Below are 25000 nucleotides of genomic sequence, written 5' to 3'. Positions count from 1 at the left end.
CTGGGATTAAAGCCAATCAGCCCACGGCCATGACTCATGTACAAGAAGGGCTTTGTCACAGCCACACCTAAGCTACAGGATGGGGTCATTATTGACCAGACCCAGGGCATGCCTGTCACAACCAGGCAAGTAAACTAGGCAATTGCAGAGGGCCCACAACTGAAAAGGGGGCCCTTGGTAATAACCAGTTTTGTACAGTAGCCAACTTGTATTGCAGTGACAGCAATGCAAACTTTGTGAGTGACGGGGGCGCTGTGGTGCAGCGCGATAAGCCCCCCTCATTTGGGCTTGCATGCCCACGGGGGACCCCGGTTCGAGTCCGGCCGGTGTCATTTTCCCGATCCTCCCCTATCTCTCTGTCCCATTCGCTTCCTATCACCATCTTCAACTGACTGTCCTGTCAAAGAAAGGCATGAAAGCCCCTAAAAAATATTTTTTAAAAATACAGAACTTTGTGAGTGTAATAAAACCTCCCTAAATTCAATGACCATAAAAGTGCAATGATACTGCTATCAAAATCTCCTTTGTGGGGGGTCCCTCTCCAATAGTTTGGAGAGCAAAACGGGGCCCCAAGTGCCTCCTTGCCTGGGCCCCTAAATACCTTAAAACGTCTCTGTCCAGACCTCAGCACACACACACACATACACACACACAACACACACAGCTCTCACTGATCTCATGATCTCCCATTGACCTGGGATTAAAACCTGTCTGTAGTCCGTCTCCTATAGGTCGACCTCTGACCCCTGTCTTCTACAGCTTGGCCCCTGGCTGCCAACCTTCAGCGGTGGGGCTCTCTCCATCGACCAAACAGTAGATCCATTATGCATGTATCGTCTCGCTGCCCTGACCTGACCATGCTCATGTATCGTCTCGCTGCCTTGACCTGACCATGCTCATGTATCGCTATGCCCGTCCTGTCTCCTCTTTCACTGCCCTGCTCTCCATGGCTTTACTGTGTGTTACATGTCCACTTTCCCTACTTCACACACTCATGCATTGTTTTTTTTAAGGCCAAAACCACCACTGGCTACCCTCAGTAGTGTGCTCTCTCTCTCTCACCCACCTCTTCACTCTTCAATATAGCCTGTAGATTTCTTTGCCACGTTTTGGTGCTTTCATTGAAAATTAATGGGGTTTCAATTCTGGTGAGCTAGAGTGTCCATACCACCAAAGCAACAAAATGTGGCAGGGAACGGGGTATATTGAAGAGTGAAGTGTGGGTCATCAGATCGAACAAACAAAAACAGCTGACAGCAAAGCATCAAGGATATCTGGGCTTCCATAACGCCCATACAATGTCTCTGCCATTGACTTCAATGTTAAAGGCATCATGGCATGATTAAGACAAAGACTGCCTAAATTAAGTATTGAACATTGACATGCTATGTAGAAAGAACCACATTTCAACTGATTTGATGTGACCCGAATTTCTTTCTTTTTTTCTGAAGAAAATGGTGATTTTATTACAATATTCTAATAATTTGAATTTCTCAATTCATGTTTTTTCAGAGCTGGAAGGCCAAGATATTTAAAAATAAATGAATGATTGGAATAGTTCAAACTGCGGGCAATGCATCTACACGGCATGAAAGTTAAGGGACACTGTGCAGGAAATGGTCAAAAAGGGTACTGCAACTATGGTGCTCACTGAAACTGGGCTGCCTATTGTCAAATTTGATCTTTTCATGAAAGTTTACCAAGTAATAAACTAATATTTTCTAGCATGGCCCAAGTGCAGTCATTTTTGAAGCCTAAATTGTCTTTTTCTGGAAATTCAAAATGGCGGACCATGGAGAATATCCTCCTTTTCATGTAAGAAAAGTGCAATTTTTTCAGTCACAATGAATACTTAGAATTTTATGTTGGTGGTAAGTATTCATGAAAAAGGTAACATTAGTGAATGGGTAGCATGAATTCTGGAAATAAACAACTAAAAATCTCACACAGTGTCCCTTTAAACATTATTGATCGAATTAGGGAAATAAATAAACTATTTCATGATATTTTAATTATATGGCCAGGACCTATGTTAATCATACTAGCCAAACACACACTCACTTATTGGGTCCAATTGGCTTGCAAGTTGGTACTTTCTACCAGCCAAACTGATATCTCACCAGCATTTGGCTAGTGTCAATGTAGAGCTCTGCACATAAACACACTGCTAATACAACCACTGTTACCTTCATCTCTCTCTCTCTCTCTCTCTCTCACACACACACACACGCTGCTAATAGCACCGCAGACTACCCCGAGAAGCCAACGCATCCTGCCGGCATTAAGCATCAGTCGTGTGTGTGTGTGTGTGTGTGTGTGTGTGTGTGTGTGTGTGTGTGTGTGTGTGTGTGTGTGTGTGTGTGTGTGTGTGTGTGTGTGTGTGTGTGTGTGTGTGTGTGTGTGTGTGTGTGTGTGTGTGCGCGCGCGCGGCATTAAACATCAGTCTTGCCAGCTATTCAGCAGTCAGATATCTGAGGCAGCATTGATTGGTTGGTAAGGGGGATGAGAAACACACACACACACACACACCCATCAGCATGTAATCCAAACAAGTTGTTAGAGGGCTTCATCCAAGCAGGGGGTTGGTGTGTGTGTGTGTGTGTGTGTGTGTATGTGGTGGTGTGTGTGTGTGTGTTAATGCTGAACATGGAACTTCATCAATACGGCACTTTAAACTTCAGCCTCGGTAGTAAAAGAGAGCCATGATCAATGACCAAGTGAGCGGGGCCACACGCAATTTCATGTGTGTGTGTGTGCATATGGGAATATATATATGTGTGTGTGTGTGTGCAATATTATTGAGGCATTGCAGTGGGTGGGCAAGTAGAATCGCATGATGATGAAAATCATAGGCAAGACTACTTAAAACACACACACAGACACACACATGAAACTTGGCCACACACACGCACAAACCTTGGCCACACACACACACACACGCGCTCATACCACTTATTTGCAGGCACCTTGGCCATAGAAGATAGCTGCCTAACACATGTATGCAGAGTATGTTATATGTTAAAACACACAAACACACACGCGATGTAGGCTGGAAAGATGCAGTGTCTTATACAGAATATCTTACGTGCAGTACATGAGTGCCTACCAATCCCCGTCACTGCAGCAGATGAACTGGTCCATCAAAAGCATGGGTGTGTGTGCGTGTGTGCGTGTGTGTGTGTGTGTGTGTGTGTGTGTGTGTGTGTGTGTGTGTGTGTGTGTGTGTGTGTGTGTGCGTGTGTGCGTGTAGTGCTTTGACATCAGCTCTGGCAGTTGGTGGATTTGACCTGCGCCCCTCTGGTTACAGATCTGTTAAATTAACCGCCTGTATGCGAGCGAGCGTGTGTATGTGTGTGTGTGTTGAAGAATCAGAGCAGAAACTCAGAGGACACAGGGACAAAGAGGAAAACAGGAGAAAAGGGTACTGAAAGTAGCAATTTTATTCGAATTAAAATTATTTACATGTAACCAAAGACATTAATTTTATTTTCATCGTGAAACTGGTACAAACTGTGGAATTTATATATAGTTATTTATATGTGTCCTGCAGCTGACTTTTTATATGTTTTTTTCTTTTTCAACCCTTTTACTTCAAATAACTCATTAACTGAGAGGGAAAAACGGTATAAAACAAAAATATCAGAGGAGAAAAAAAGTAGTCTAGCTTTATCTACCGTCCAACAGCCACTATGTACAGTCCTATTTACATGACTTGTTTTATTTATTTTAAACACTTGTATTTCAGACTTGAAAAAATTGAACCTCTAATCGAAACATTACTCAATGCTCATACCTGCATTAAAAATCAGAGGGCACGTAACAAATATAGAATAATAATAATAATAATAATCATAAAACATTATTATTGTGACAGAATATGGCTCTTATCACCCGCTAGCTTACAGACAGAGAGAGTTTCTACGCCCAGTGGCCCAGTGTTTAAGTCACAAACGTCCTGATGCTCTTGCTTAGTGCCTGGCAAGCGTTTGTGAAAGGCAGCCCCGCCCCCTGTAAGTTTCCACTTCCCAAAAACCGTAGTCACAGTCACTGTTTCTCAATGACAAGTGTTCTAGCCTTTGCTAGGACGTGAAATGCCCAGTGATTGGATACTCTTTGGTGAACTCTTTGGAGCATCCAATCACCAGGCGTTTCACGTCCTAGCAAGGCTAGAACACTCGACATTGAGAAACAGTCATAGCAGCTACTAAGCTTTTTGTTGGTTGTCATGTACTTGCCCGTTGCCAACAAACCATGTTGCTAATTAGCGAGGAGCTACGGCGGTGGGAAACGCAGACGAGAGTGGAAGCAGTCCAAGACAATCTAGCTACTCTGAGGGAAGAGATACATAATGTATCATGGTGGCTATGGAAAAAACAATGTGCCAAAAGGAAGAGCGCACTCTTACTCGTCAGCCAATCAGATAACGAGTTTGATTACTCGTCAGCGAATCAGATAATGAGTTTGAAGACTGTGACTGGCCTCATAGGCCAAGGAGGGGAAAGTACGGCAAGAGAGGGGGGGACAAAACTCATGTTCTCATCTACAGGCATCAGGGCAAATTTCTTTGTGAAAAAATAGAGGTTTGTTTGCACCAACAAAGCCAACAACATTCAAATAGCTTAGAATTAAATAATATAAATTTAAATTAAACTGACCGTCGGTTAAGGAAAAGATAACAAAAAAATTCATGGTCCAGGACAGTCTCATCATCCATTACGCACTCAAGTATCTAAAGTCTGAAAAGGGTAAAACCACAAAAGAAACAAAAACAAAAGAAACAAAAACCTGAACAAAAACTAGCCAGAACAGCCAGGTGAATCGCAACATTTTCTAAACTGATTGGTAGCACGACAAAAGCAAGATCATGAGAGCACCTATTCTTTCAAACAAACAAGCAAACAGACAGAAAACAAACACGCTCAGAACAGTTCTTTGCATTTCATCGCAAACCCATTTAAAATCCCATGTGAAAACAAAAAGAGGAATACGTCTCGCCTTTCCTAGAAGCTTGAGGTTGTGGGGGTGGTGGTGGAGGGGGGTGGAGATGTCCCCACCTTGCTGAACTGGGGGAGCAGTATAAAAACATCAAGAAACGGTCCTCTTGTCAATGGTGTGTGTGTGTGTGTGTGTGTGTGTGTGTGTGTGTGTGTGTGTGTGTGTGTGTGTGTGTGTGTGTGTGTGTGTGTGTGTGTGTGTGTGTGTGTGTGTGTGTGTGTGTGTGTGTGTGTTTGTGCGCGCATGCGTGCGTGCAAGAGGGGGATAAGTAAGGCCAATTAGTCTACACAAGCAAAGGAGATGTTGCCTTGAGACTGGATATGTTGGATAAGTCTAGCAATGGAAAAAAGAAGAAACATAAAGAGGGCATTTCTGTGTGTCTGTGTGCATGTGGAGTTTGGCGATTTCTGTCAACATTTGTAAGCACGGCCTGAAATCTGGGGTCCGTATCTCGAAAGCGCCTTTGCTAACGACGGTAGCAACGTCCTTCGGAAGAGCGACTCCACTCTCTCTCGACAGCGACGCTTACCACTAAATGCAAGGGAATGGTGTTACGTCTTGAGACGGTCTTAATTCGCACAGAGACTGCGTGTGGTGTGGTCCTGTTCAGCTGTGACATTTACAAAGCGTAGACAAATGAAGTGGCGTTAAGAAACTGAATTCAAGGTCCAGCTTTTTCTGGACATCTCATTTCCCTTTACAGTGCTTGGAAAACAGCCTGTGGAGAGCACATTCTATGGCACACGCACGCAGGCACGCACGCACACACACACGCACACACCTCTTCACCCAAGGTCTTCAACTTCACACACTTCACTCACACACACACACTCTTCTCTTAGCAAAGTGGTTTAAGCTTGCAGATAAGTGGACTGGTCAGCAACACAGAACGCTGGCCTTATACAACACGGGAACGCTGCTGTGTGTGTGTGTGTGTGTGAGAGAGAGAGAGAGAGAGAGATAGAGAGGGAGAGAAAAGGGTGTGTGTGTGTGTGTGTGTGTGTGTGTGTGTGTGTGTGTGTGTGTGTGTGTGTGTGTGTGTGTGTGTGTGTGCGTGTGTGTGTGCTAACAGCAAGAACAGGAAAAAAGGACAAGGCTTTGGTTCCAACGTACAAAAGGTTACACTCTTCTGCATATGTTAAGACATGTACATGTCTGTGTGTGTGTCTGTGTGTGTGTCTGTGTGTCTGTGTGTGTGTGTGTGTGTGTGTGTGTGTGTGTGTGTGTGTGTGTGTGTGTGTGTGTGTGTGATCTCCACTAAGATGGCTGGATGATGAAGGTAGGGAGGGAGCTTTAGGAATGGAAGTGCGAGGTGTTCCGCAGGGCGAGGGGCCAGGGCCGGTTCTGGACACCAGCTCTTCCTTTAACAAACTCCAAACAAAAATCATAATATTATATACGCATAAATAGGGGGGCATTACCCAGTCTCACACAACTTAAACAATTAAATAATGTCTGAAATCTTAAATAGGTTTCCACATTAAGAGGAACAAAATTCATGTGTATAATTTTTTGCATATGCGTGTGTCTAGTTCTCTTAGCAGGTTGAGGGCCAATACGTAAAATCCAGGGACGGGGGGATAGAGAATAGATCATAGAAAAACAGAAAGAGAGCAGGGGAGAATGACTCTAACCAGTCCTAGAACAGTCCTACAACAGTGATCGATGCTGAGCATGAAGTTTTAATAAAAAAGAAAGGGGAAAAAAAAGAAAGATTGATTAAAAGAGAACAAATTTGTGAGCTTGCGATGCAGCGCGATGTGAAACTGCAGCGATGCCCCAGTAACAGTGACCATGGTGAGGATCAGATCGGCACGGCAACAGTCACCAGGGGAGAGGATGAGGATGAGGACGAGGATGGGGATGGGGGGGCGCGCGCCATCACGCTGCTTCATCTGGGACCCCTGCCGTAGATCGCCGGCGGCAACGCAGCTCAGTGTGACCGAGGTGGGTGGTGACGAGGGGATGAGAGGGAGAGAGAGAGAGAGTGTGTTGAGGGGGATAAACGGGGCGACAGGTGTCCGGCGTGCTAGCAGTGCTCCAGATAGTCGATCACCCGAGAGATGGACTTCTGACCAGTGGTACCCACCGCACACTGCAGAGAGAGAGAAGCAGAGAGAGAAAGAGAGAAGCAGAGAGAGAGAAGCAGAGATAGAGAAGCAGAGATAGAGAAGCAGAGATAGAGAGAGAGAGGAGCAGAGAGAGAGAGAGAGGAGCAGAGATAGAGAGAGAGAGAGAGAAGCAGAAAGAGAGAGAGAGAAGCAGAGAGAGAGAAGCAGAGATAGAGAAGCAGAGATAGAGAGAGAGAGGAGCAGAGAGAGAGAGAGAGAAGCAGAAAGAGAGAGAGAGAAGCAGAGAGAGAGAGAGAGGAGCAGAGAAAGAGAGAGAGGGGGAGGGGGAGAGAGAGAGAGAGAGAGAGGAGCAGAGAAAGAGAGAGAGGGGGAGGGGGAGAGAGAGAGAGAGAGAGAGAGAAAAGAGAGAGAAAAAAAGAGAGAGAGAATGAGAAAAGAGTTGGAAGGACATCGGAAGATAAACATTAGAGAGACCTGAACGACTCCAGAGTACAAATACTCCCAACAACGACAAAACACGCTAACAAAGCAATTCAAATATGGGGATGACGGGAACATATCTTCTTCTTCTTCTTCTTCTTCTTCTTCTTCTTCTTCTTCTACTACTACTACTACTTCTACTACTTCTACTACTACTACTACTTCTACTACTTCTACTACTACTACTACTACTACTACTACTACTACTACTACTACTACTACTACTACTACTACTACTACTACTACTACTACTACTACTACTACTACTACTATACTACTACTACTACTACTACTACTACTACTACTACTACTACTACTACTACTACTGCTGCTGCTGCTGCTGCTGCTGCTGCTGCTGCTGCTGCTGCTGCTGCTGCTGCTGCTGCTGCTGCTGCTGCTGCTACTACTACTACTACTACTGCTGCTACTACTACTGCTACTACTACTACTACTACTACTACTACTGCTACTACTACCACTACCACTACCACTACCACTACTACTACGGGGCAGCCGTGGTCTAATGATTAAGGAGATCTTTAAAGAGGCTTTAGATCAGAGCATCGCTGGTTCGAATCCCACTCCTCCGCTTCCTACTTCAATCCATGGCTGAAGTGCCCTTGAGCAAGGTGCCTAACCTCACATTGCTCTATAGTCTGGTTGTACCAGACCACATGAACCCAAATACCCAAAATGTCACATTTATGTATTTCCCATCCTACTTAGGTAGTGCACATCAATTTTAGTGATTATGTGCTTCAGACCACTTCAATGTTCACAAGGGTTTCTAATGCTAATGAAAAGGACAAAAAATATGATAAATTATGTGACAAAACGATGTCATAAATATGGCAAAGTGGCTTCAGTTTCTTATAACATTGATGCAAGCAGTCAGCCCTCAACAACAGGATACATTTATTACCAAATTTGAAGGGCATGATCTACATAAGACACTCAAGCAATGAAAAATAAAAAGGGGAAATAAAATTGAGGTGAAATGTGCATTGGTTAAGATAAAGGTAGCAATTTTATTGCAAATGCAATGACGGCATTAAATGAGCATAAATTAGCATAAATTAATGATAATTAATTAAGCTAATATTAGATTAGGTGAAGTTATGCTAATGTAATGGAATAACTATACCATAAGTGGTATGCGATAAGGAAGGTACACTGATGAGACTTAAATCAGTGATTTTTGGTCAGACGTATCTGTCAGAAAACCGTTGCCATGGCAACAACAGAAATGATAAACCTAGTCTTTTGGTAGCCAACTTGATTTTGGGAAAAGTCACCAAGTTTCGTAGTCATAGCTTAAGTCATTCAGGAGTTATACAACATCAAAATTGGTGCGGGCACTTTTAGCCCCCCCATGAATTACTTTGTAATTCATTATTGGTCTGGATCCTCGATGCCCTGGAGCGCGTGGGTAAGAGCAGTGGTTTAAACTTCGGCTTTTTTCGCACACCTCAGCTGGCAGGTGCGTCGGAGATGGCACCATGGGTCACTCAGCAATAAAAAGAAACTCCCGCACACTGACCATTTCGCTGTTCTTTCTTTAATAAACGGCGTTTCTGTACTAGACCTTCATCAGGCAATCATGGTCAGTGTGCGGGAGTTTCTTTAAACTATTGCTAAGAGCAGTGGTTTGAAATGACCAATCGCTGACAGTTGACATTCATGCCGTATGTTATTATGCACCCAAGTGCGTTCGCTTATTGGCCAGCCATCTGGTGGACGACTAATCCCAGAGAAGCGTAATCAGACCGTGAATGAATGGCCCGTCGGGTTACCAAAATTTAAATTCCAAACACTTCCTTCAGGACGCAGGTACAGATACATACTTGACAATATGGACATTCATATTTGATCTAATGCACAATTGACCTATTTTTACTCTTTTTTTTAGCCTATTACCTTTTACCTATTTATTATGTTTGTACTGTGTGTGTGTTTTCATTGTAGATCTATGTGTTTTTATGTCATTCTGCTGTGCTGTAAGACAAATGGCCTTTTTTAAGGACATTAAAGCTTTCAAGTCAAGTCAAAGGACGACGACACCCTGTACAGCTCAGTCCAGCCAACTTCACCACTGTCGGGCTAATTGCTCCAGGGGCTGTAACCAATACACTGTAAATAACTAAGCTGCTGCTTTGGATAAAACCCTCAGCTGAGAGCAAAGTAAAGCAGCTTACCGTGAGGTTCATGAAATTGAGGAACTTCTTGAGCATCTCTGTCATGATGGAGAAGTCTCCCTTGGGTAAGCTGTCTCTTACGGTCGTCACATTCTCCTGAGGGGGATTAAAAAACACACACGCATACACACACGACAACATCCATTAATGCAACTGAATAAAGCTCTGATAAAACACACAGGCATTCAACACATATATACACTAGCGCGCACACACACACAGACACACATGACCGGACTGCCTTGACATAAGCATCCCAGCAGTAGGGCTGTCACACACACACACACACACACACACACACACACACACACACACACAGACACACACACGTGTTCCTTCCTCACCGGACTGCCTTGACATAAGCATCCCAGTAGTAGGGCTGTGTAGGACGCCACGATGCTGTCCTCCATGTGCTTCCCCGAATGCTGCAGAACTGAAACACACACACACACACACACACACACACACACACACACACACACACACACACACACACACACACACACACACACACACACACACACACACACACACACACACACACACACACACACACACACACACACACACACACACACACACAGGTAGATCAGTATTAATTCACGCACGCATGTAGAACAGGATTTATTCACAGTCACACTCAGACACACACACACGTAGAATAGTATTCAGACACACACACGCAAATAGAATAGTATTCAGACACGCAAGTAGAATAGTATTCAGACACATATTCAGAGACACACACAATTCAAACAGTGAGACACACACACACACACACACACACACGGCTACAAACGTCGGTGTGCAAATGACAACAGCAGGCATTCAAAACATTCAGTTTTCACCCGTTTCACACGCAAATGAATTCATACAAATGTGAAAAATACAAGGATTACACGGAGCAACACAAACGGTAAGCCCTGAAATGACTGAAGGCTCTCTCTCTTGCATTGCAAATTCATCCTTCGAGATCTCCATTGCTATTCAACAGCCGTACTACAACCAAACCAGACACCGAAGCCGGACAGGGGCAAGGGAAAAAAAAAAAAAAGATAAAATGTCAAGCGAGGTAACACGGTAGAAACAAGAAGAAGAGATTATAAACAGGGGAATAATAAAAAATAAATAGCAAAAGGTGAATTGAAGAGGATTTGTGAGGAGTATTGAACACGGAGCTATGAATATTGGGGCCCTGTGAGTTGGGTATTGCAAATTACGCAGTAGGTACTGCTGCAAAACAAAGAGATAGATAGAGAGAGATAGAGATATGGAGAGTAAGGATAGAACGAGATATACAGTGAGTCCAATATGTATTTGATCCCTTGCTGATTTTGCCGGTTTGCCCACTAATAAAGACATGATCAGTCTATAAATTTATGATAATATGTATTCAAACATGGAGAGACAGAATATCAAAAAGAAATTCCAGAAAATAACTTAAAATAATATATTTTAATTTATTTGCATTTAATTTAGGCAAATAAGTATTTGACCCCTCTAGCTAAAGAAGATAAAGTGCTTCGTGGCAAAGCCCTAGTTGTCTAGCACTGAGGTCAGATGCTTCTTTTAGTTGATGACAATGTTTGTGCATATAGTAGAAAATATTTTTGCCCATTTGCCTTTGCACATTATCTCTAAAACATTAATAGTTTGTGGCTGTAGCTTGGCAAATGGGAGGTTCAGTTCTCTCCATAGAATTATTATAGGGTTAATATTTGGAGACTGTCTAGGCTTCTTCACACTTTAATATGCTTCTTATTGAGCCACTCCTTCGTTGCTTTGACTGTATGTTGTGTATTATTGTCATGTTGGGAGATCCAAAAATGGCCCACCCTTCAGTGTAGTGGTGGAGGGAAGGACGTTTGCACTCAGGATTGCACATTACATGTCTCCCTCCATCCATTCGTTGGCGATGTGAAGTTGTCCTGTGCCTTGGCCAGACAAACACCCTCAAACCATAATGATACCACTTTCATGCATGATGGTGAGGAGGGTGTTCTTGGGATCATAGACAGCAGTACTCTTTCTCAAAACACATTGAATTGTGATAATGCCAAACAGCTTGATTTTGGTTTCATCTGACTACAGCACCTCCTTATCATATCCTAAACCAGTCTGATGTCCGTTGGCAAACCTCAAGTGGGACTGCACAGGTTCCTTCTGAAGTAGAGGTACCATGTGTGCACTACAGGATTTTAAACCTCTGTGGCATTAAGTGCTACCAGTAGTTTTCTCAGTGATTTTGGTCCCAGTAGCTTTGATATCATTGCCTAGTTCATCCCGTACAACTCTAGGGTGATTTCCTTCTGTTCTCATGGTTATCAAATCCCTACAAAAGGTCAAATCTTGTATAGACCCTCAGACAGGCTGATGGATAGTCGTTTTGTATTCCTCACATTTTGGAAGAAACGCATCAACAGCTGGGTCATTAATACCCAGTCTCTTTCTTGTGGCTTTGCAGCCCATTTAATCTTTGTTCAGGTCTAAAATCGTGTCCCTGATATCATTTGACCACTCTTTGGTCTTTCCCATGCTGGTGAGGTTGGAGTGTGACTGATTCACTCATGCTATGGACTGATTCCCCTGATTCAATGTGTATTTTATGCATGTTAGTATGTACAGGTGTCTTTAATTCAGATGACAAGTTGATCGGAAGTGCCCATCTGGTCTGTGGGCCCGGAACTGTAATCAGTTGGCAGGGGATCAAATACTTATTTTGCTCGATGAAATGGAAATAAATTAATATATATTCTCTCAAATTAATTTCTGGATTTTCTTTTTGATATTCTGTCTCTCCATATTAGGATACATATTACCACAACATTTATTGACTGATCATGTCTTTGTTAGTAGGCAAACCAACAAAATCAGCAAGGGATCAAATACATATTGGACTCACTGTATATATATCGGTTCAATATTTGCATTTTTTAAGTGCATCGTACCGGCCGATACGCGTGTGGTTTTGGCCACTACGCAATATTTATTATTTTATGCCATTCGGTTTTTTTTTAAAAGCACCAAGACACTTTATTTTTTTATTACTTGATTGTTAGACATTACTTGATTGTTAGCTTGGGTGTTTAAATGTTACAAGTTCTACATCAATTTGATAATGTTAAAGGAATGTTTATTTTTAACTTGAGACCTGGAATATTTTGTCATTTTTTAAACCTTGTTTTAACCCATATCGGCCCCAAATATCGGGTATCGGCCAAGGGTGAAAAAAACGGTATCGCATCGGCCATTAGAAAACCTGTATCGGTCACTGACCCATTTACATACACACTCGCACAGAGACTAGCCCAGCATACGCAGAGCGGGATGTGTTACCTTTGTTGAGGAGAGAGAGAGAGAGAGAGAGAGAGAGAGACCTAAAGCAGTGTGTGTTACCTTTGTTGAAGTCGATCTCCTCGTCCTCCTCTTCTTTTTTGTCTTTCTTGTCGTCGGCGTCCTCCTTGGGTTCCGTGGCAACCCACTGGATCTCCCCCGACGTCTCCTGCCACTCGCCGCTCTGGTCCTGTGGCTTGGGCGCTTCGGTGATGAGGTCATCAGTCTGCGCCTCCGCCAACACGGCCGCCCGCTCTCGCTCCAGGAACAGCTGCCAAGAGATCATTACACCCCATTATTACACGCAGCAGGAAGTTACAGCACAGTACCGGCACATTCTAGGGGTGTAAATAATCATCGAAATGTATCGATATATCGCGATATAATCTGACGATTGAAATGAATCATATCGTGGAGAATTCTTAAGTATCAGAAATAATTGAATCGTTGGCCCCTGCCCAATACCCTAGCTCCATAACATAATAGAAGTGGAAAAGTAAATGGAAAAAAGTCGAATCGAATCATATTGCTTCGTATCGTGGGGCATTCTTAGGTATCAAAAATAATCGAATCGCATCGCATCGAATAATAAGATATCGATATATATATATATATATATATATATATATAATATTATATATTATTATCGTCATGGAGGCTGTGATTTACACCCCTATTACACGCAGCAGAAAATTACAGTACAGTACAGTACATGAAACATTTTTTCATCACCAGCCAAAATGGCTAGTAGATGCTAATATTACTAGCCAATCACACACTCACTGATGGGTCTAAGTGGCTGGTTAGTTGGCATTTTGTACCAGCCGAACTGAACTATCACCAGCATTTTGGCTGATTGGCAGATGAGGGCAGAGCCCTGATTACATTACATTTAGCAGACACCGTTAGGGCCACAGTTCACCGGATGTGTTTTCAGTGGTAGGGCGAGTGACGAGCACCCAGTGCTCATAGCAATGGGTCGAAAACGGTAACGAACTGTCTTTTTACAGAGCTGAAGGGGCTTGCCGTTCTGGCCGCTGAAGCACATAGAATTTGTATTGAAAAGAGGCCCTGAGAGCTTTAAAAACGCATCCGATGGACAACTCATCCCTTATACAAAGGCATTTACAAACAAGGACATCCACAACATGCATTGTATAAGGAGAATGCGAAGTACAAAGGCACAGCACAGCTAGTGCAGATGAGTCTTTTTTTCCCCTTCCATCTTCTTCTTGAGGAATACTCTTGGATGAATCTTCACAAACTTCTTGAAGGTTAATATGACGTGACCCTAGCCTTGTTGCTGGCTCTGGTAGCCAATGCCCCAACATTGAGGAACAATGAGGAGGAACATTGCCTCCTTACTACAAGGTCAACAGACCAAGCACCCAATAACCACCTGAGACCAACTGAGAAAGTATTTTTTAAAAGACAATTCTATATGACCAATTCCGCAGCCTTCATTTCCTCCAGAGGCTGACGACACTGCTGACGACAATTCTAGTGTCTGTCTGAACAGGGGGCGGAAAGCAGAAAGCAGACCGTACCTGAAGTATAACTTTTAGCCTATGTCTTGCGTGAAGAGCAAGAAATGTCACAGCATGTTGGGCGCTCATGACCGCTACCCTTCGCAACCACCTTGCCCTTTGTCGCCGTGGATACAAATAATTGCGCAAGGGTTAAGTATTTGTACAATTGTGAATTTCTTTAATTATGTGGGCTTGCTGTAATCTGTAAGTCCTGATTATTTATTTCAACTTGCTTATCTTGTGCAGGTCTGTAAAAATTGAACACGTATCTCCTCCTACGCCTTTCCAGATGGAGAAACTGTTCAAGCACTAAACCTTTGTTGTCGTGGATAAAAAAATAATTGTGCAATAGTAAAGTATTTGTACAATTGTGAACAAGCTTCGGGAGTGTGGTTCTGGTGACAGATCTTGGTCCACATACTAAATGTGCAGTGTGAAAGCAAAGGACAGCAAAATTAACAAAAAAGAGGGTCCAGGTTCAAAAAAGGTTGAGAATCACTGCTGTAAAGAGAACACAAAGTACAGTGGCCCAGCAAGGCTAGTGAGGATCAAAAGGGCTGGTCATTTTTTCCTTCTTTCTTTTTAGGACAGAAAACCGTCTCGGATGACGGAGAATCTTCACAAACTTCTTAAAGGTTAATTACGAGATGACCCTAGCCTTGCTGCTTGCTCTGGTAGCCAATGTCCCAACATTGATGAACAATGACGAAGAACATTGCTTAGGCCTTTCTTTTTTAACCCATTTTGTCCTAAGCCCTTTTTGAGAAAGGGTGCCCTCTGCCTATTAAATCCTAAATATCTCAGCCTCCGAAGCACATAAAAACATGAAATGAGTTGCATTTAAAAGCTAGGACCCTTGTTTTGCCTTAGAATGTGTTCATTTAGCTCCAACTTACCCACATTTTCAATAAAACAGCTCAAATCTCAAGAACCTGAATGTAGCGTATGTGTGTCTCCAATACACAATGGGTTAAAGGAACTATTCACCGTGTTTCAATGATAAAGGGAGTTCTCTGACCTGAGATGAGCTCCTCCCGACCTGCCTAGTCTTCGGACTTAGACGCATTGATACCTTCACTCCTAGTGCCCCTCTTCCCCCCTCCCCCTTCGTGCAAGAGGACTAGGAGTGAAGGTATAAAAGCGTCAAAGTCGAAGTACTCCTTTCATTACAGTGACATTTCTTTATCTAGGTAGGAAATCGCAACGTTTCATTTTGTGCAACAACTTTAGGATCGGTTAACTAGTCGTGCAGGGATGTTTAAATAGGGAACACGTGGAACAATTTGGTCACGTCTAAGTTAAGGCACCGAATGCAGTCCGTCGGTAAAGCTGAGCCAAGCTAATGCTAACGAGTTTGGGCAGTGCGCGTTGCTGACTGGGGGCGCATCCGAAGACGAGGCAGGTCGGGAGGAGCTCATCTCAGGTCAGAGAAGAACACACTGCTATGCCCGCTACCAAAACCTCTCGAAGGTTAATATGACGTGACCCTAGCCTTGTTGCTTGCTCCGGTAGCCAATGTCCCAACATTGAGGAACAAAGAGGAAGAACATTGCTTAGACCTTTTCAACTACCCACAGGGTCAACAGAGCGAACACCCAATAAAAACCAAAAAGGTCTCTGACCAACTGAAAAGGATTTTTTTAGAGACAATATATGTGACACTGCCTGGTGATTTTCCCCTTTGATTTCTTATTGTGTTTATATGCATGGGGCATTTCCCCAGATTTGCCTTCATCAAAACATCTTGAAATACAAAGACTGTAGCATGCTGTTACAATGCATGCTGCAAGTACGTCTAAGGCTGCATTCATATGGTGACAATCAAAACAGAAGATGCGAACGTGGCGTCTCGTCATCAATTTTTCGCTGCCTTTAACACAAGGACGATTGCGAGTAGGAATGACAAAATATTTTATCTGGAATTCTGCAGTCTCCTTGCTCCTCACGAGCATCTTCTCGGAAGTCTTGGCAGCCATGGCAACCATGAAGAAGAATATTGCCGCAAGAAATGAGCATCAACAGAAACACTTCCCTCACACAACTTCATACATCCTACACAACAAAGACACAGCACCAGAAACACGAACACACAACTTCATACATCCAAAACAACAGCACCAAAAACACACACAAACACACACCTTTATACATCCAAAACAACAGCACCAAAAACACACACAAACACACACACCTTCATACATCCAAAACAACAAAGACACAGCACCAGAAACAAACACGCACACACACCACTCACGGCCAAACACCAAAGATGTGCTCACTCATGCACACACACACACACACACACACACACACACAATGGCACACATACAAAACAAAGACACAAGACACACATACGCACAAACACACACAAGCAAACACAGAAGCACACACAAGACAGCCACAGCCGAAGACCAAGGACGTGCGGACAGACACACACACACACACAAGACAGCCACAGCAACAACTAAAGACCAAGGACGTGCGGACAGACACACACACACACACAAGACAGCCACAGCAACAACTAAAGACCAAGGACGTGCACACACACACACACACACACACACACACACACACACACCAACAACTAAAGACCAAGGATGTGCACACACACACACACACACACACACACACAAACACAGCCACAGCAACAACTAAAGACCAAGGACGTGCACACACACACACACACACACACAAGACAGCCACAGCAACAACTAAAGACCAAGGACGTGCGGACAGACACACACACACACACAGCCACAGCAACAACTAAAGACCAAGGACGTGCGGACAGACACACACACACACACAGCCACAGCAACAACTAAAGACCAAGGACGTGCGGACAGACACACACACACACACACAGCAACAACTAAAGACCAAGGTCGTGCACGCACGCACGCACGCACGCACGCACGCACGCACGCACGCACGCACGCAGCTGGGCCTTTCACAGTAGTACATGTATGTTTTTTTCTTTCTTTCTCAGAATTTCGCTTTTCCTTCAACTAGTTTTGGAAACTTATGATGCAATGCAAGAATGCATCTCCCTGGCACCTGCATCAAACACTTTCTTTTTCTTCTGATGACACCACATCATAACCAGAAGCACACAAAGCAGGCACGAGAACACACACAACAAAAACAACAACCAGCAGGCACCAAGAAGACACTGCCATAGACACATACAGACGCGCACACAAGCACACCTATGTGGACGCCGCACACACAGGTGATACACACACACAGGTGATACACACACACAGGTGATACACACACACAGGTGATACACGCGCGCGCACACACACACATGCACAGACACACAAACATGTAGCCAGGTGATAAACAAACAGATGAGACAGACAGACAGACAGACACACACACACACACGGGTCGAGGTGATACCCACATGTACGAGTGCCGTGAGGGCGCCAGAGGCAGTCTGCTGCTCTCCCTCTATCGTGGTGGCCTCTTCCTCTCCTCCTCCTCCTCCCTTCTTCTCATCCCCTGCTCCTCCTCCTCCTCCTGCCTCCGTGAGCACAGTCAGGTCCAGGTCCAGCACCATCTCCAGCTGCATGTCGATGAGGCAGTGCCTGTTGCGCGAGCTGTACTCAACCAGGTTGATCAGCAGGCCCAGACCCTAAACAGAATCACAAACACAAACACACGCACATCATAATGTATTACTCATACACACACACACATATCATAAATTACTCACAAATATTACACACACACTGTGCGTGGAACTGCTCTCGACTAGGTTGATCAGCAGACACAGACACACGCGCACACACACACACACACGCAAACACTTTTTGGAGTTGTATTACACCAGGTTGATCAGAAGACCAAAGCCTTGCACGGACAAGCATTGTAGACGTTATACACATAAGATACATCATACACATCACATTCACACGTCTCTTGCATTATAGACGTTATACACATAAGATACATCATACACATCACATTCACACGTCTCTTGCATTATAGACGTTATACACATAAGATACATCATACACATCACATTCACACGTCTCTTGCATTATACACGTTATACACATAAGATACATCATACACATCACATTCACACGCCTCTTGCATTATAGACGTTATACACATAAGATACATCATACACATCACATTCACACGTCTCTTGCATTATAGACGTTATACACATAAGATACATCATACACATCACATTCACACGTCTCTTGCATTATAGACGTTATACACATAAGATACATCATACACATCACATTCACACGTCTCTGCATTATACACGTTATACACATAAGATACATCATACACATCACATTCACACGTCTCTTGCATTATAGACGTTATACACATAAGATACATCATACACATCACATTCACACGTCTCTTGCATTATAGACGTTATACACATAAGATACATCATACACATCACATTCACACGCCTCCTGCATTATAGACGTTATACACATAAGATACATCATACACATCACATTCACACGTCTCTTGCATTATACACGTTATACACATAAGATACATCATACACATCACATTCACACGCCTCTGCATTATAGACGTTATACACATAAGATATATCATACACATCACATTCACACGCCTCCTGCATTATACACATAAGATACATCATACACATCACATTCACACGCCTCCTGCATTATACACGTTATACACATAAGATAAATCATACACATCACATTCACACGTCTCTTGCATTATACACATAAGATACATCATACACATCACATTCACACGCCTCCTGCATTATACACGTTATACACATAAGATACATCATACACATCACATTCACACGTCTCCTGCATTATACACGTTATACACATAAGATACATCATACACATCACATTCACACGCCTCCTGTCTCCTCTTTCATATTCACACCAGTAAGGGTTTTTCCTGAGCGGTTGAGGAATAAAAACACGTAATACAATAACACACACATATTATTTGGACTATAACACCAGTTCACTCTGGCGCTGGGTAAAGCATCCCATCAACTCCCATCTGTCATGTGTCACACATAATGCTCAAAGCAGCCCCACAAGTTATCTGAACAGATTCAGCTTTTGTTTTGCTTGGTAATATATTCGGGTCTTAAAAGACTAACAAAAACGATCAAAGTTAATTTGTGTAAATTTATTGCAGGAAACTCAACAGATTACAACGTCTTTTAATCAATTCTGGCAGATAGCGTTTAATTAATTAACGTTTTAAGCACGCCGGCCTGTTTCATTGTTTTTACATTCTTAATTTCTTTTGTTTTTGTGCTCCTTTTCAGATCTCGGCAGGGCATACTGGTTGATTAGCACTAGCAGGTGCTTTTAATTAAGACAGGCGTGTGTGTGTGTGTGTGTGTGTGTGTGTGTGTGTGTGTGTGTGTGTGTGTGTGTGTGTGTGTGTGTGTGTGTGTGTGTGTGTGTGTGTGTGTGTGTGCTTGTTCGTGCGATTAATCCCATATGTGTGTGTGTGTGTGTGGGGTGTGTGTGTGTGTGTGCGCGCGCACGTGCGCGTGATAAATTAGGAGAGTCTCTCATATGTCGAGTACCCATTCAGGACCTCCGTCTGAAATTTTGAGAAGCAGTCTGCTGCTGAGCTCTTCAAAAACAAATATATAAATAAAATAAAATAAAAACAACAGAGGGTGGGATCAAGGGAACAGCTGTTAAGACAAAAGCAGCCTGCTTAACTTTTGGGAAGCGCAAGAGCATTGAAAGCGGTCGGAGACAATGGATCCCACTGTGATGGCCAAAATGAGTAAATAAATTACAACTGGACGAACACAACAGTGGTGACAAGATTAATGGGGCATTCCACCGGTGGAGACATGAATATGTATTGAAAGTGGGTCATATATGTAGTAGAATAGTAGCATAAATTTCTAATTTGGTGCCTTCTTGGCCGAGAAAAGGCAGGAAATGACTTTTTAGTGCTTGTGAATGACGATTTTTTTCATCATTGTAGGAGGAAGTGTTAAGAGGTGAATATGGATTTCTCCTGTCTCAGGGGGAATTGAGAGAGTGTTGCACGACCATTCAAAAGTATGACTGGGTGTCTAACAATGGAAAGCCTAATGCAAATGGGTGGAGTGTCCCTTTAAGTGACAGAGAATCACTGGACTGTGCAGCAGGAGCGATGCGAGCAACAGAAGCGCCAGAGTACGTCCATTAAAAGCAGAATGCAGGAGGGCGCTGTGGCGCATGCCCACAGGGACCCCGGTACGAGTCCGGCTGGGTTCATTTCCCGATCTCTCTGTCCCACTCGCTTCCTGTCACCATCTCAGATTGTCCTATCAAATAAAGGCATAAAAGCCCCTAAAAGTATGTTTTAATTTTTTTAAAAAAAAAAGCAGAATGCAAGCATTCCAGCAATGCAATTGGCTGAGGCAGCTTTCGCCGAACCGCATCATAGCTCATTTGCATAATATTCACTCAAAGTCCAACTACAAACCGTCGCTCAAGTCGCTCAAATCGGCCAAATCGCTTTTGACTCTTCTGTCGCAAGTGACTCAATACAAAGTTAATTACTTCCGAAGCTGAAATCGCTCAAGTATCGTCCGGTCTATTCGTGCCTTCAGCAAGCTCATTCCTACTGTCAACATCTTTAGACAGCTCCAGTCTCAACTTTGCACCGCATTTAATTATGAAGTCCAATTATAATCCCTCATCACTATTCAGTTATTAGTAGCGTGAAAAAAAAAGTTTTTAAATCAACTTGAGGAGTAGCAGAGTATTCCTCTTATTCGGACTGATTTGATCAGATAACTTGGACAGGATGAAGCAGAATGTTAAGCTACATCACCACCTCGTCTCATCTCAACCCCAACACCACCACCCCCCATCAATACTTCAGTGTTCTGGCGGAATGGAGTGTAGAGAACTCTTAAATATTTTAACCTGAGGAATAGACGATTCAGGTTCAGATTCTGCTAGTTTGGTCCAAACTCCCCACAGGTGTGAGTTGAAGGGAGAGAGGCGAGTGCAGTGAATATTGAGGAGGGAGGTTGGTACACTGCACTGCATGTCTATGGGGAGGAATCAGTCTTGGCTGAAGGTGAAGATTTGTGCACATCCCAGGAAAACGTGCAGGGCAAAGGCTGACTGAAAATGTCAGAGTGAGGGGTCTGCACACTTAAAATCCTTTTTGTTATGTTTTTTTTTATTTTGAAATGTAATCCAGCCATGATATAAAAAATCCCCAACAAAAAGGATTTCAAATCTGCGGACTCCTCACAGTCACAAGGGATCAGCGTTAGGCCTGTAAAACAGTCTACTGAGTCGACTAATGCTTTAGGGGAGAGAGAGAGAGAGAGAGAGAGAGAGAGAGAGAGAGAGAGAGAGAGAGAGAGAGAGAGAGAGAGAGAGAAAGAAAGAAAGAAAGAAAGAAAGAAAGAAAAAGAAAGAAAAAGAAAGAAAGAAAGAAAGAAAAAGAAAGAAAGAAAGAAAGAAAGAAAGAAAGAGAGAAAGAGAGTGAGAGAGTGTGTGCATGAATACGGCACCACAGCTCTGCGTAGAGAGGTGGATCGAATGGGCATGAATCAAGGCCAATATCCAATGATTATTTTAGGGAAAAACACTTCCCACTACCAACTTCTTTTCCTTCGTCTTTCTCCACCTCTTTCCACCTCCTCCTTTTCTTCCCACGTCTCCTCCTTCTCTTCCCACCCCTTCCCCTTCCTCCTGTTCCACCTTTTCCCACTTCCTCCTCCCTCTTCCCTTCCCACCTCCACCTCCACCCCCTCCTCCACCTCCACCTTCACCTACCCACCACTCCACCTCCACCTCCTTCATCTTATCTTTCCTCCGTCTTCTCCTTTCTCCTCCCAACACTGTTCTCAGACTCCCCAACAACCACATGTCTTGCGTGCACTGGGCATGTACACCGGAAACGTGTAGTATCTGAATTTTGCCATGAATTTGCTTTATTTGCGCTGGACGCAACATTGACATGTTTGATTCGAATAACGGCTTTGGCTCCTCAGACATTCGGGACATTCGGAGATATGAAAATTCCGATTGTTTTTCACCAAACCGTGTCATAGATAGAGCATTGCCATTAATATGTAATCACTGGAGTTCGCTCTAGTTCACCCCGGTTGCTTCGCTCCCGGCAAATTCACTTTGGTCGCTTTATTTGCCTTGCCTGGTGCTCACCGACGGTGCATGTGTGTAGCTCCGTAGCCCCCTGGTGGGGTGGAGCGGAGCTACACACACTACCGTCTGGTAGCACTGCCATTAACATGCTCTTGTTGAGTAGAAAATAAACTGAGCATTTATTGCTTAAATATCAATGGCAGCTCGCAGGACAGATTATAGACTATATTGACTCACAGGACAGATTATAGACTATATTATTGACTCTTTAGAGATTAACAGAAAATGTTTTTGGAGGAATTTGTTGGTGGTGAGTTGCAATAAAAGCACATTTATTTTCTGACTCGAGAAGAAAGTGTTAATGGCAGTGCTACCAGACGGTAGTTTGTGTACTCAAACGCACCGTCGGTGAGAATCAGGCTATTATTTGCTGACTCTCCATAGAGAAATAATGTCGCTCCGGTAGCGCATGTCGCTCTTGATGTACACGCACCTTTAGATTAGAGCTCATTATTTTATCACTCCCCCCCTCCTGCCTGCTGTGGGTTTTGTAGAGGGGGCTATAACATCGCTCCATCCCGACAGTGGCTGCCCCCGAAACAAAAAGCGGTGTAGTTACAAGACAAGGCTGTCAAAGGATGTTCCAGAAGAGGTCTCCCCCTCTCCGTGTAAATTTCGACGCCAATTCCACCCCTTTATGAACTTTTAATGAGAAGCCCGTCTTTCACTTCTCACCTCTACAAACTCAAAGAAGGACACTGTGAAAAAAAACTTTCTAAAGTATTGAATCCATTGTTGAAACTAAAGCGGTCGTCTCATACAACCTCAATAAGGACACAATAAGGATACTTTTAAACCTCTCTTGAAACTAAAGCAAATGCCCAAGCGTAATGCTAAACTGTATGTACATATTGGCAAGGGGTACTTGCAGCGACTGCATCAATTGACTATGGGGAGCAAGACCAAGCAAACACACACGCACACACACGCACGCACACACACACACGCAGGCACACACGCGCGCACACACACAGGCACACACGCGCACAGACACACACACGCGCGCACAGACACACACGCACGCACAGCCACACGCACGCACAGCCACACGCACGCACAGCCACGCACGCACACGCACAGCCACACACGCACAGCCACACGCACGCACAGCCACACGCACGCACAGCCACACGCACGCACACGCACAGCCACACACACACACTCTGTATTCTAAGAATGTATCTGGTGTCCAAGCTGCGAGGCGGCACACAGCAGACTGAAGGACAGAACAACAAGACAAGCCTGATAAGAAAACAGCCCATAGCAGGACAAGCACTGATAAAGAGGAGCGGTGTGTGTGTGTGTGTGTGTGTGTGTGTGTGTGTGTGTACATGTGTGTTGTCGAATCTCTGTGCTCCGGCGTGCGTGTGTGTGTGTGTGTGTGTGTGTGTGTGTGTGTGTGTGTGTGTGTGTGTGTACATGGCCTTGTCGAATCTCTGCTCCGGCGGCGTGTGTGTGTGTGTGTGTGTGTGTGTGTGTGTGTGTGTGTGTTCTGATATCAATTTTCTTGAAGTAGGCATCACAGTGTGTGTGTGTGCCTGCGCATTTTAATCTTACCAGTACTGGGATCTCAAATCGATAAAGAGGCAGGAAAAAGTGTGTGTGTGTGTGTGTGTGTGTGTGTGTGTGTGTGTGTGTGTGTGTGTGTGTTATGTTCTCACCAGTACTCTGATGTCAAATCTCTGTTCTTGAGGTAGGTATCTCGGTACCCGCAGTACGCAGTTGAGAGCCGTCTCCAATAACTTCTCCTGCTCACCCGCCTTCGTACTGCCCCACTCTGTCACACACAAAACACACACACACACACACACGCACGCACGCACGCAGAAACACACACAGAAACACACACGCGCACGCACACAGAAAGGGCCAGAGAGGAGAAACAAGTCAGTCATGTGTGAATGACAAGGGACATTCCTGCTGCTCCAGCCTGACATCACACACACACACCGACACACACAGGCAGAGAAGGGGGAGACTGACAGGTGCTTGTGTGTGGATTACAGCTGACATGTTTGGGCTGAGGGCAAGAGAAGACAAGGGGGGAGACAAGTGCCGCACGCACGCACGCACGCACGCACGCACGCACGCACGCAGGCACGCACGAACGCACACACGCACGCACACACGCACACAACACACGCACACAACACACGCACACAGACACGCACACACACACAGACACACACACAGACACACACACAGAC

The 25000-nt window shown here is 44.1% G+C and overlaps 1 protein-coding gene across 1 annotated transcript in view; it reads right to left on the bottom strand.

Moving 5' to 3' along the window:
- Positions 1–3422: 3422 nt before the first annotated feature.
- wapla (WAPL cohesin release factor a) overlaps positions 3423–25000 on the bottom strand; it is a 60393-nt gene continuing 38815 nt past the window's right edge. The window contains exons 17-22 of the mRNA XM_063191312.1: positions 24455–24570; positions 18017–18247; positions 13139–13346; positions 10087–10175; positions 9743–9838; positions 3423–7090 (exon numbers count right to left, since the gene is read on the bottom strand). Coding sequence (XP_063047382.1) covers positions 7025–7090; positions 9743–9838; positions 10087–10175; positions 13139–13346; positions 18017–18247; positions 24455–24570 — 806 coding nt within the window. The 3' untranslated portion in view covers positions 3423–7024. The remainder of the gene's footprint in view (positions 7091–9742; positions 9839–10086; positions 10176–13138; positions 13347–18016; positions 18248–24454; positions 24571–25000) is intronic.

This window comes from Engraulis encrasicolus, chromosome 24, assembly GCF_034702125.1.
Source record: "Engraulis encrasicolus isolate BLACKSEA-1 chromosome 24, IST_EnEncr_1.0, whole genome shotgun sequence".
Taxonomy (NCBI): domain Eukaryota; kingdom Metazoa; phylum Chordata; class Actinopteri; order Clupeiformes; family Engraulidae; genus Engraulis; species Engraulis encrasicolus.
This window is presented reverse-complemented; position numbering and strand designations above follow the sequence as displayed.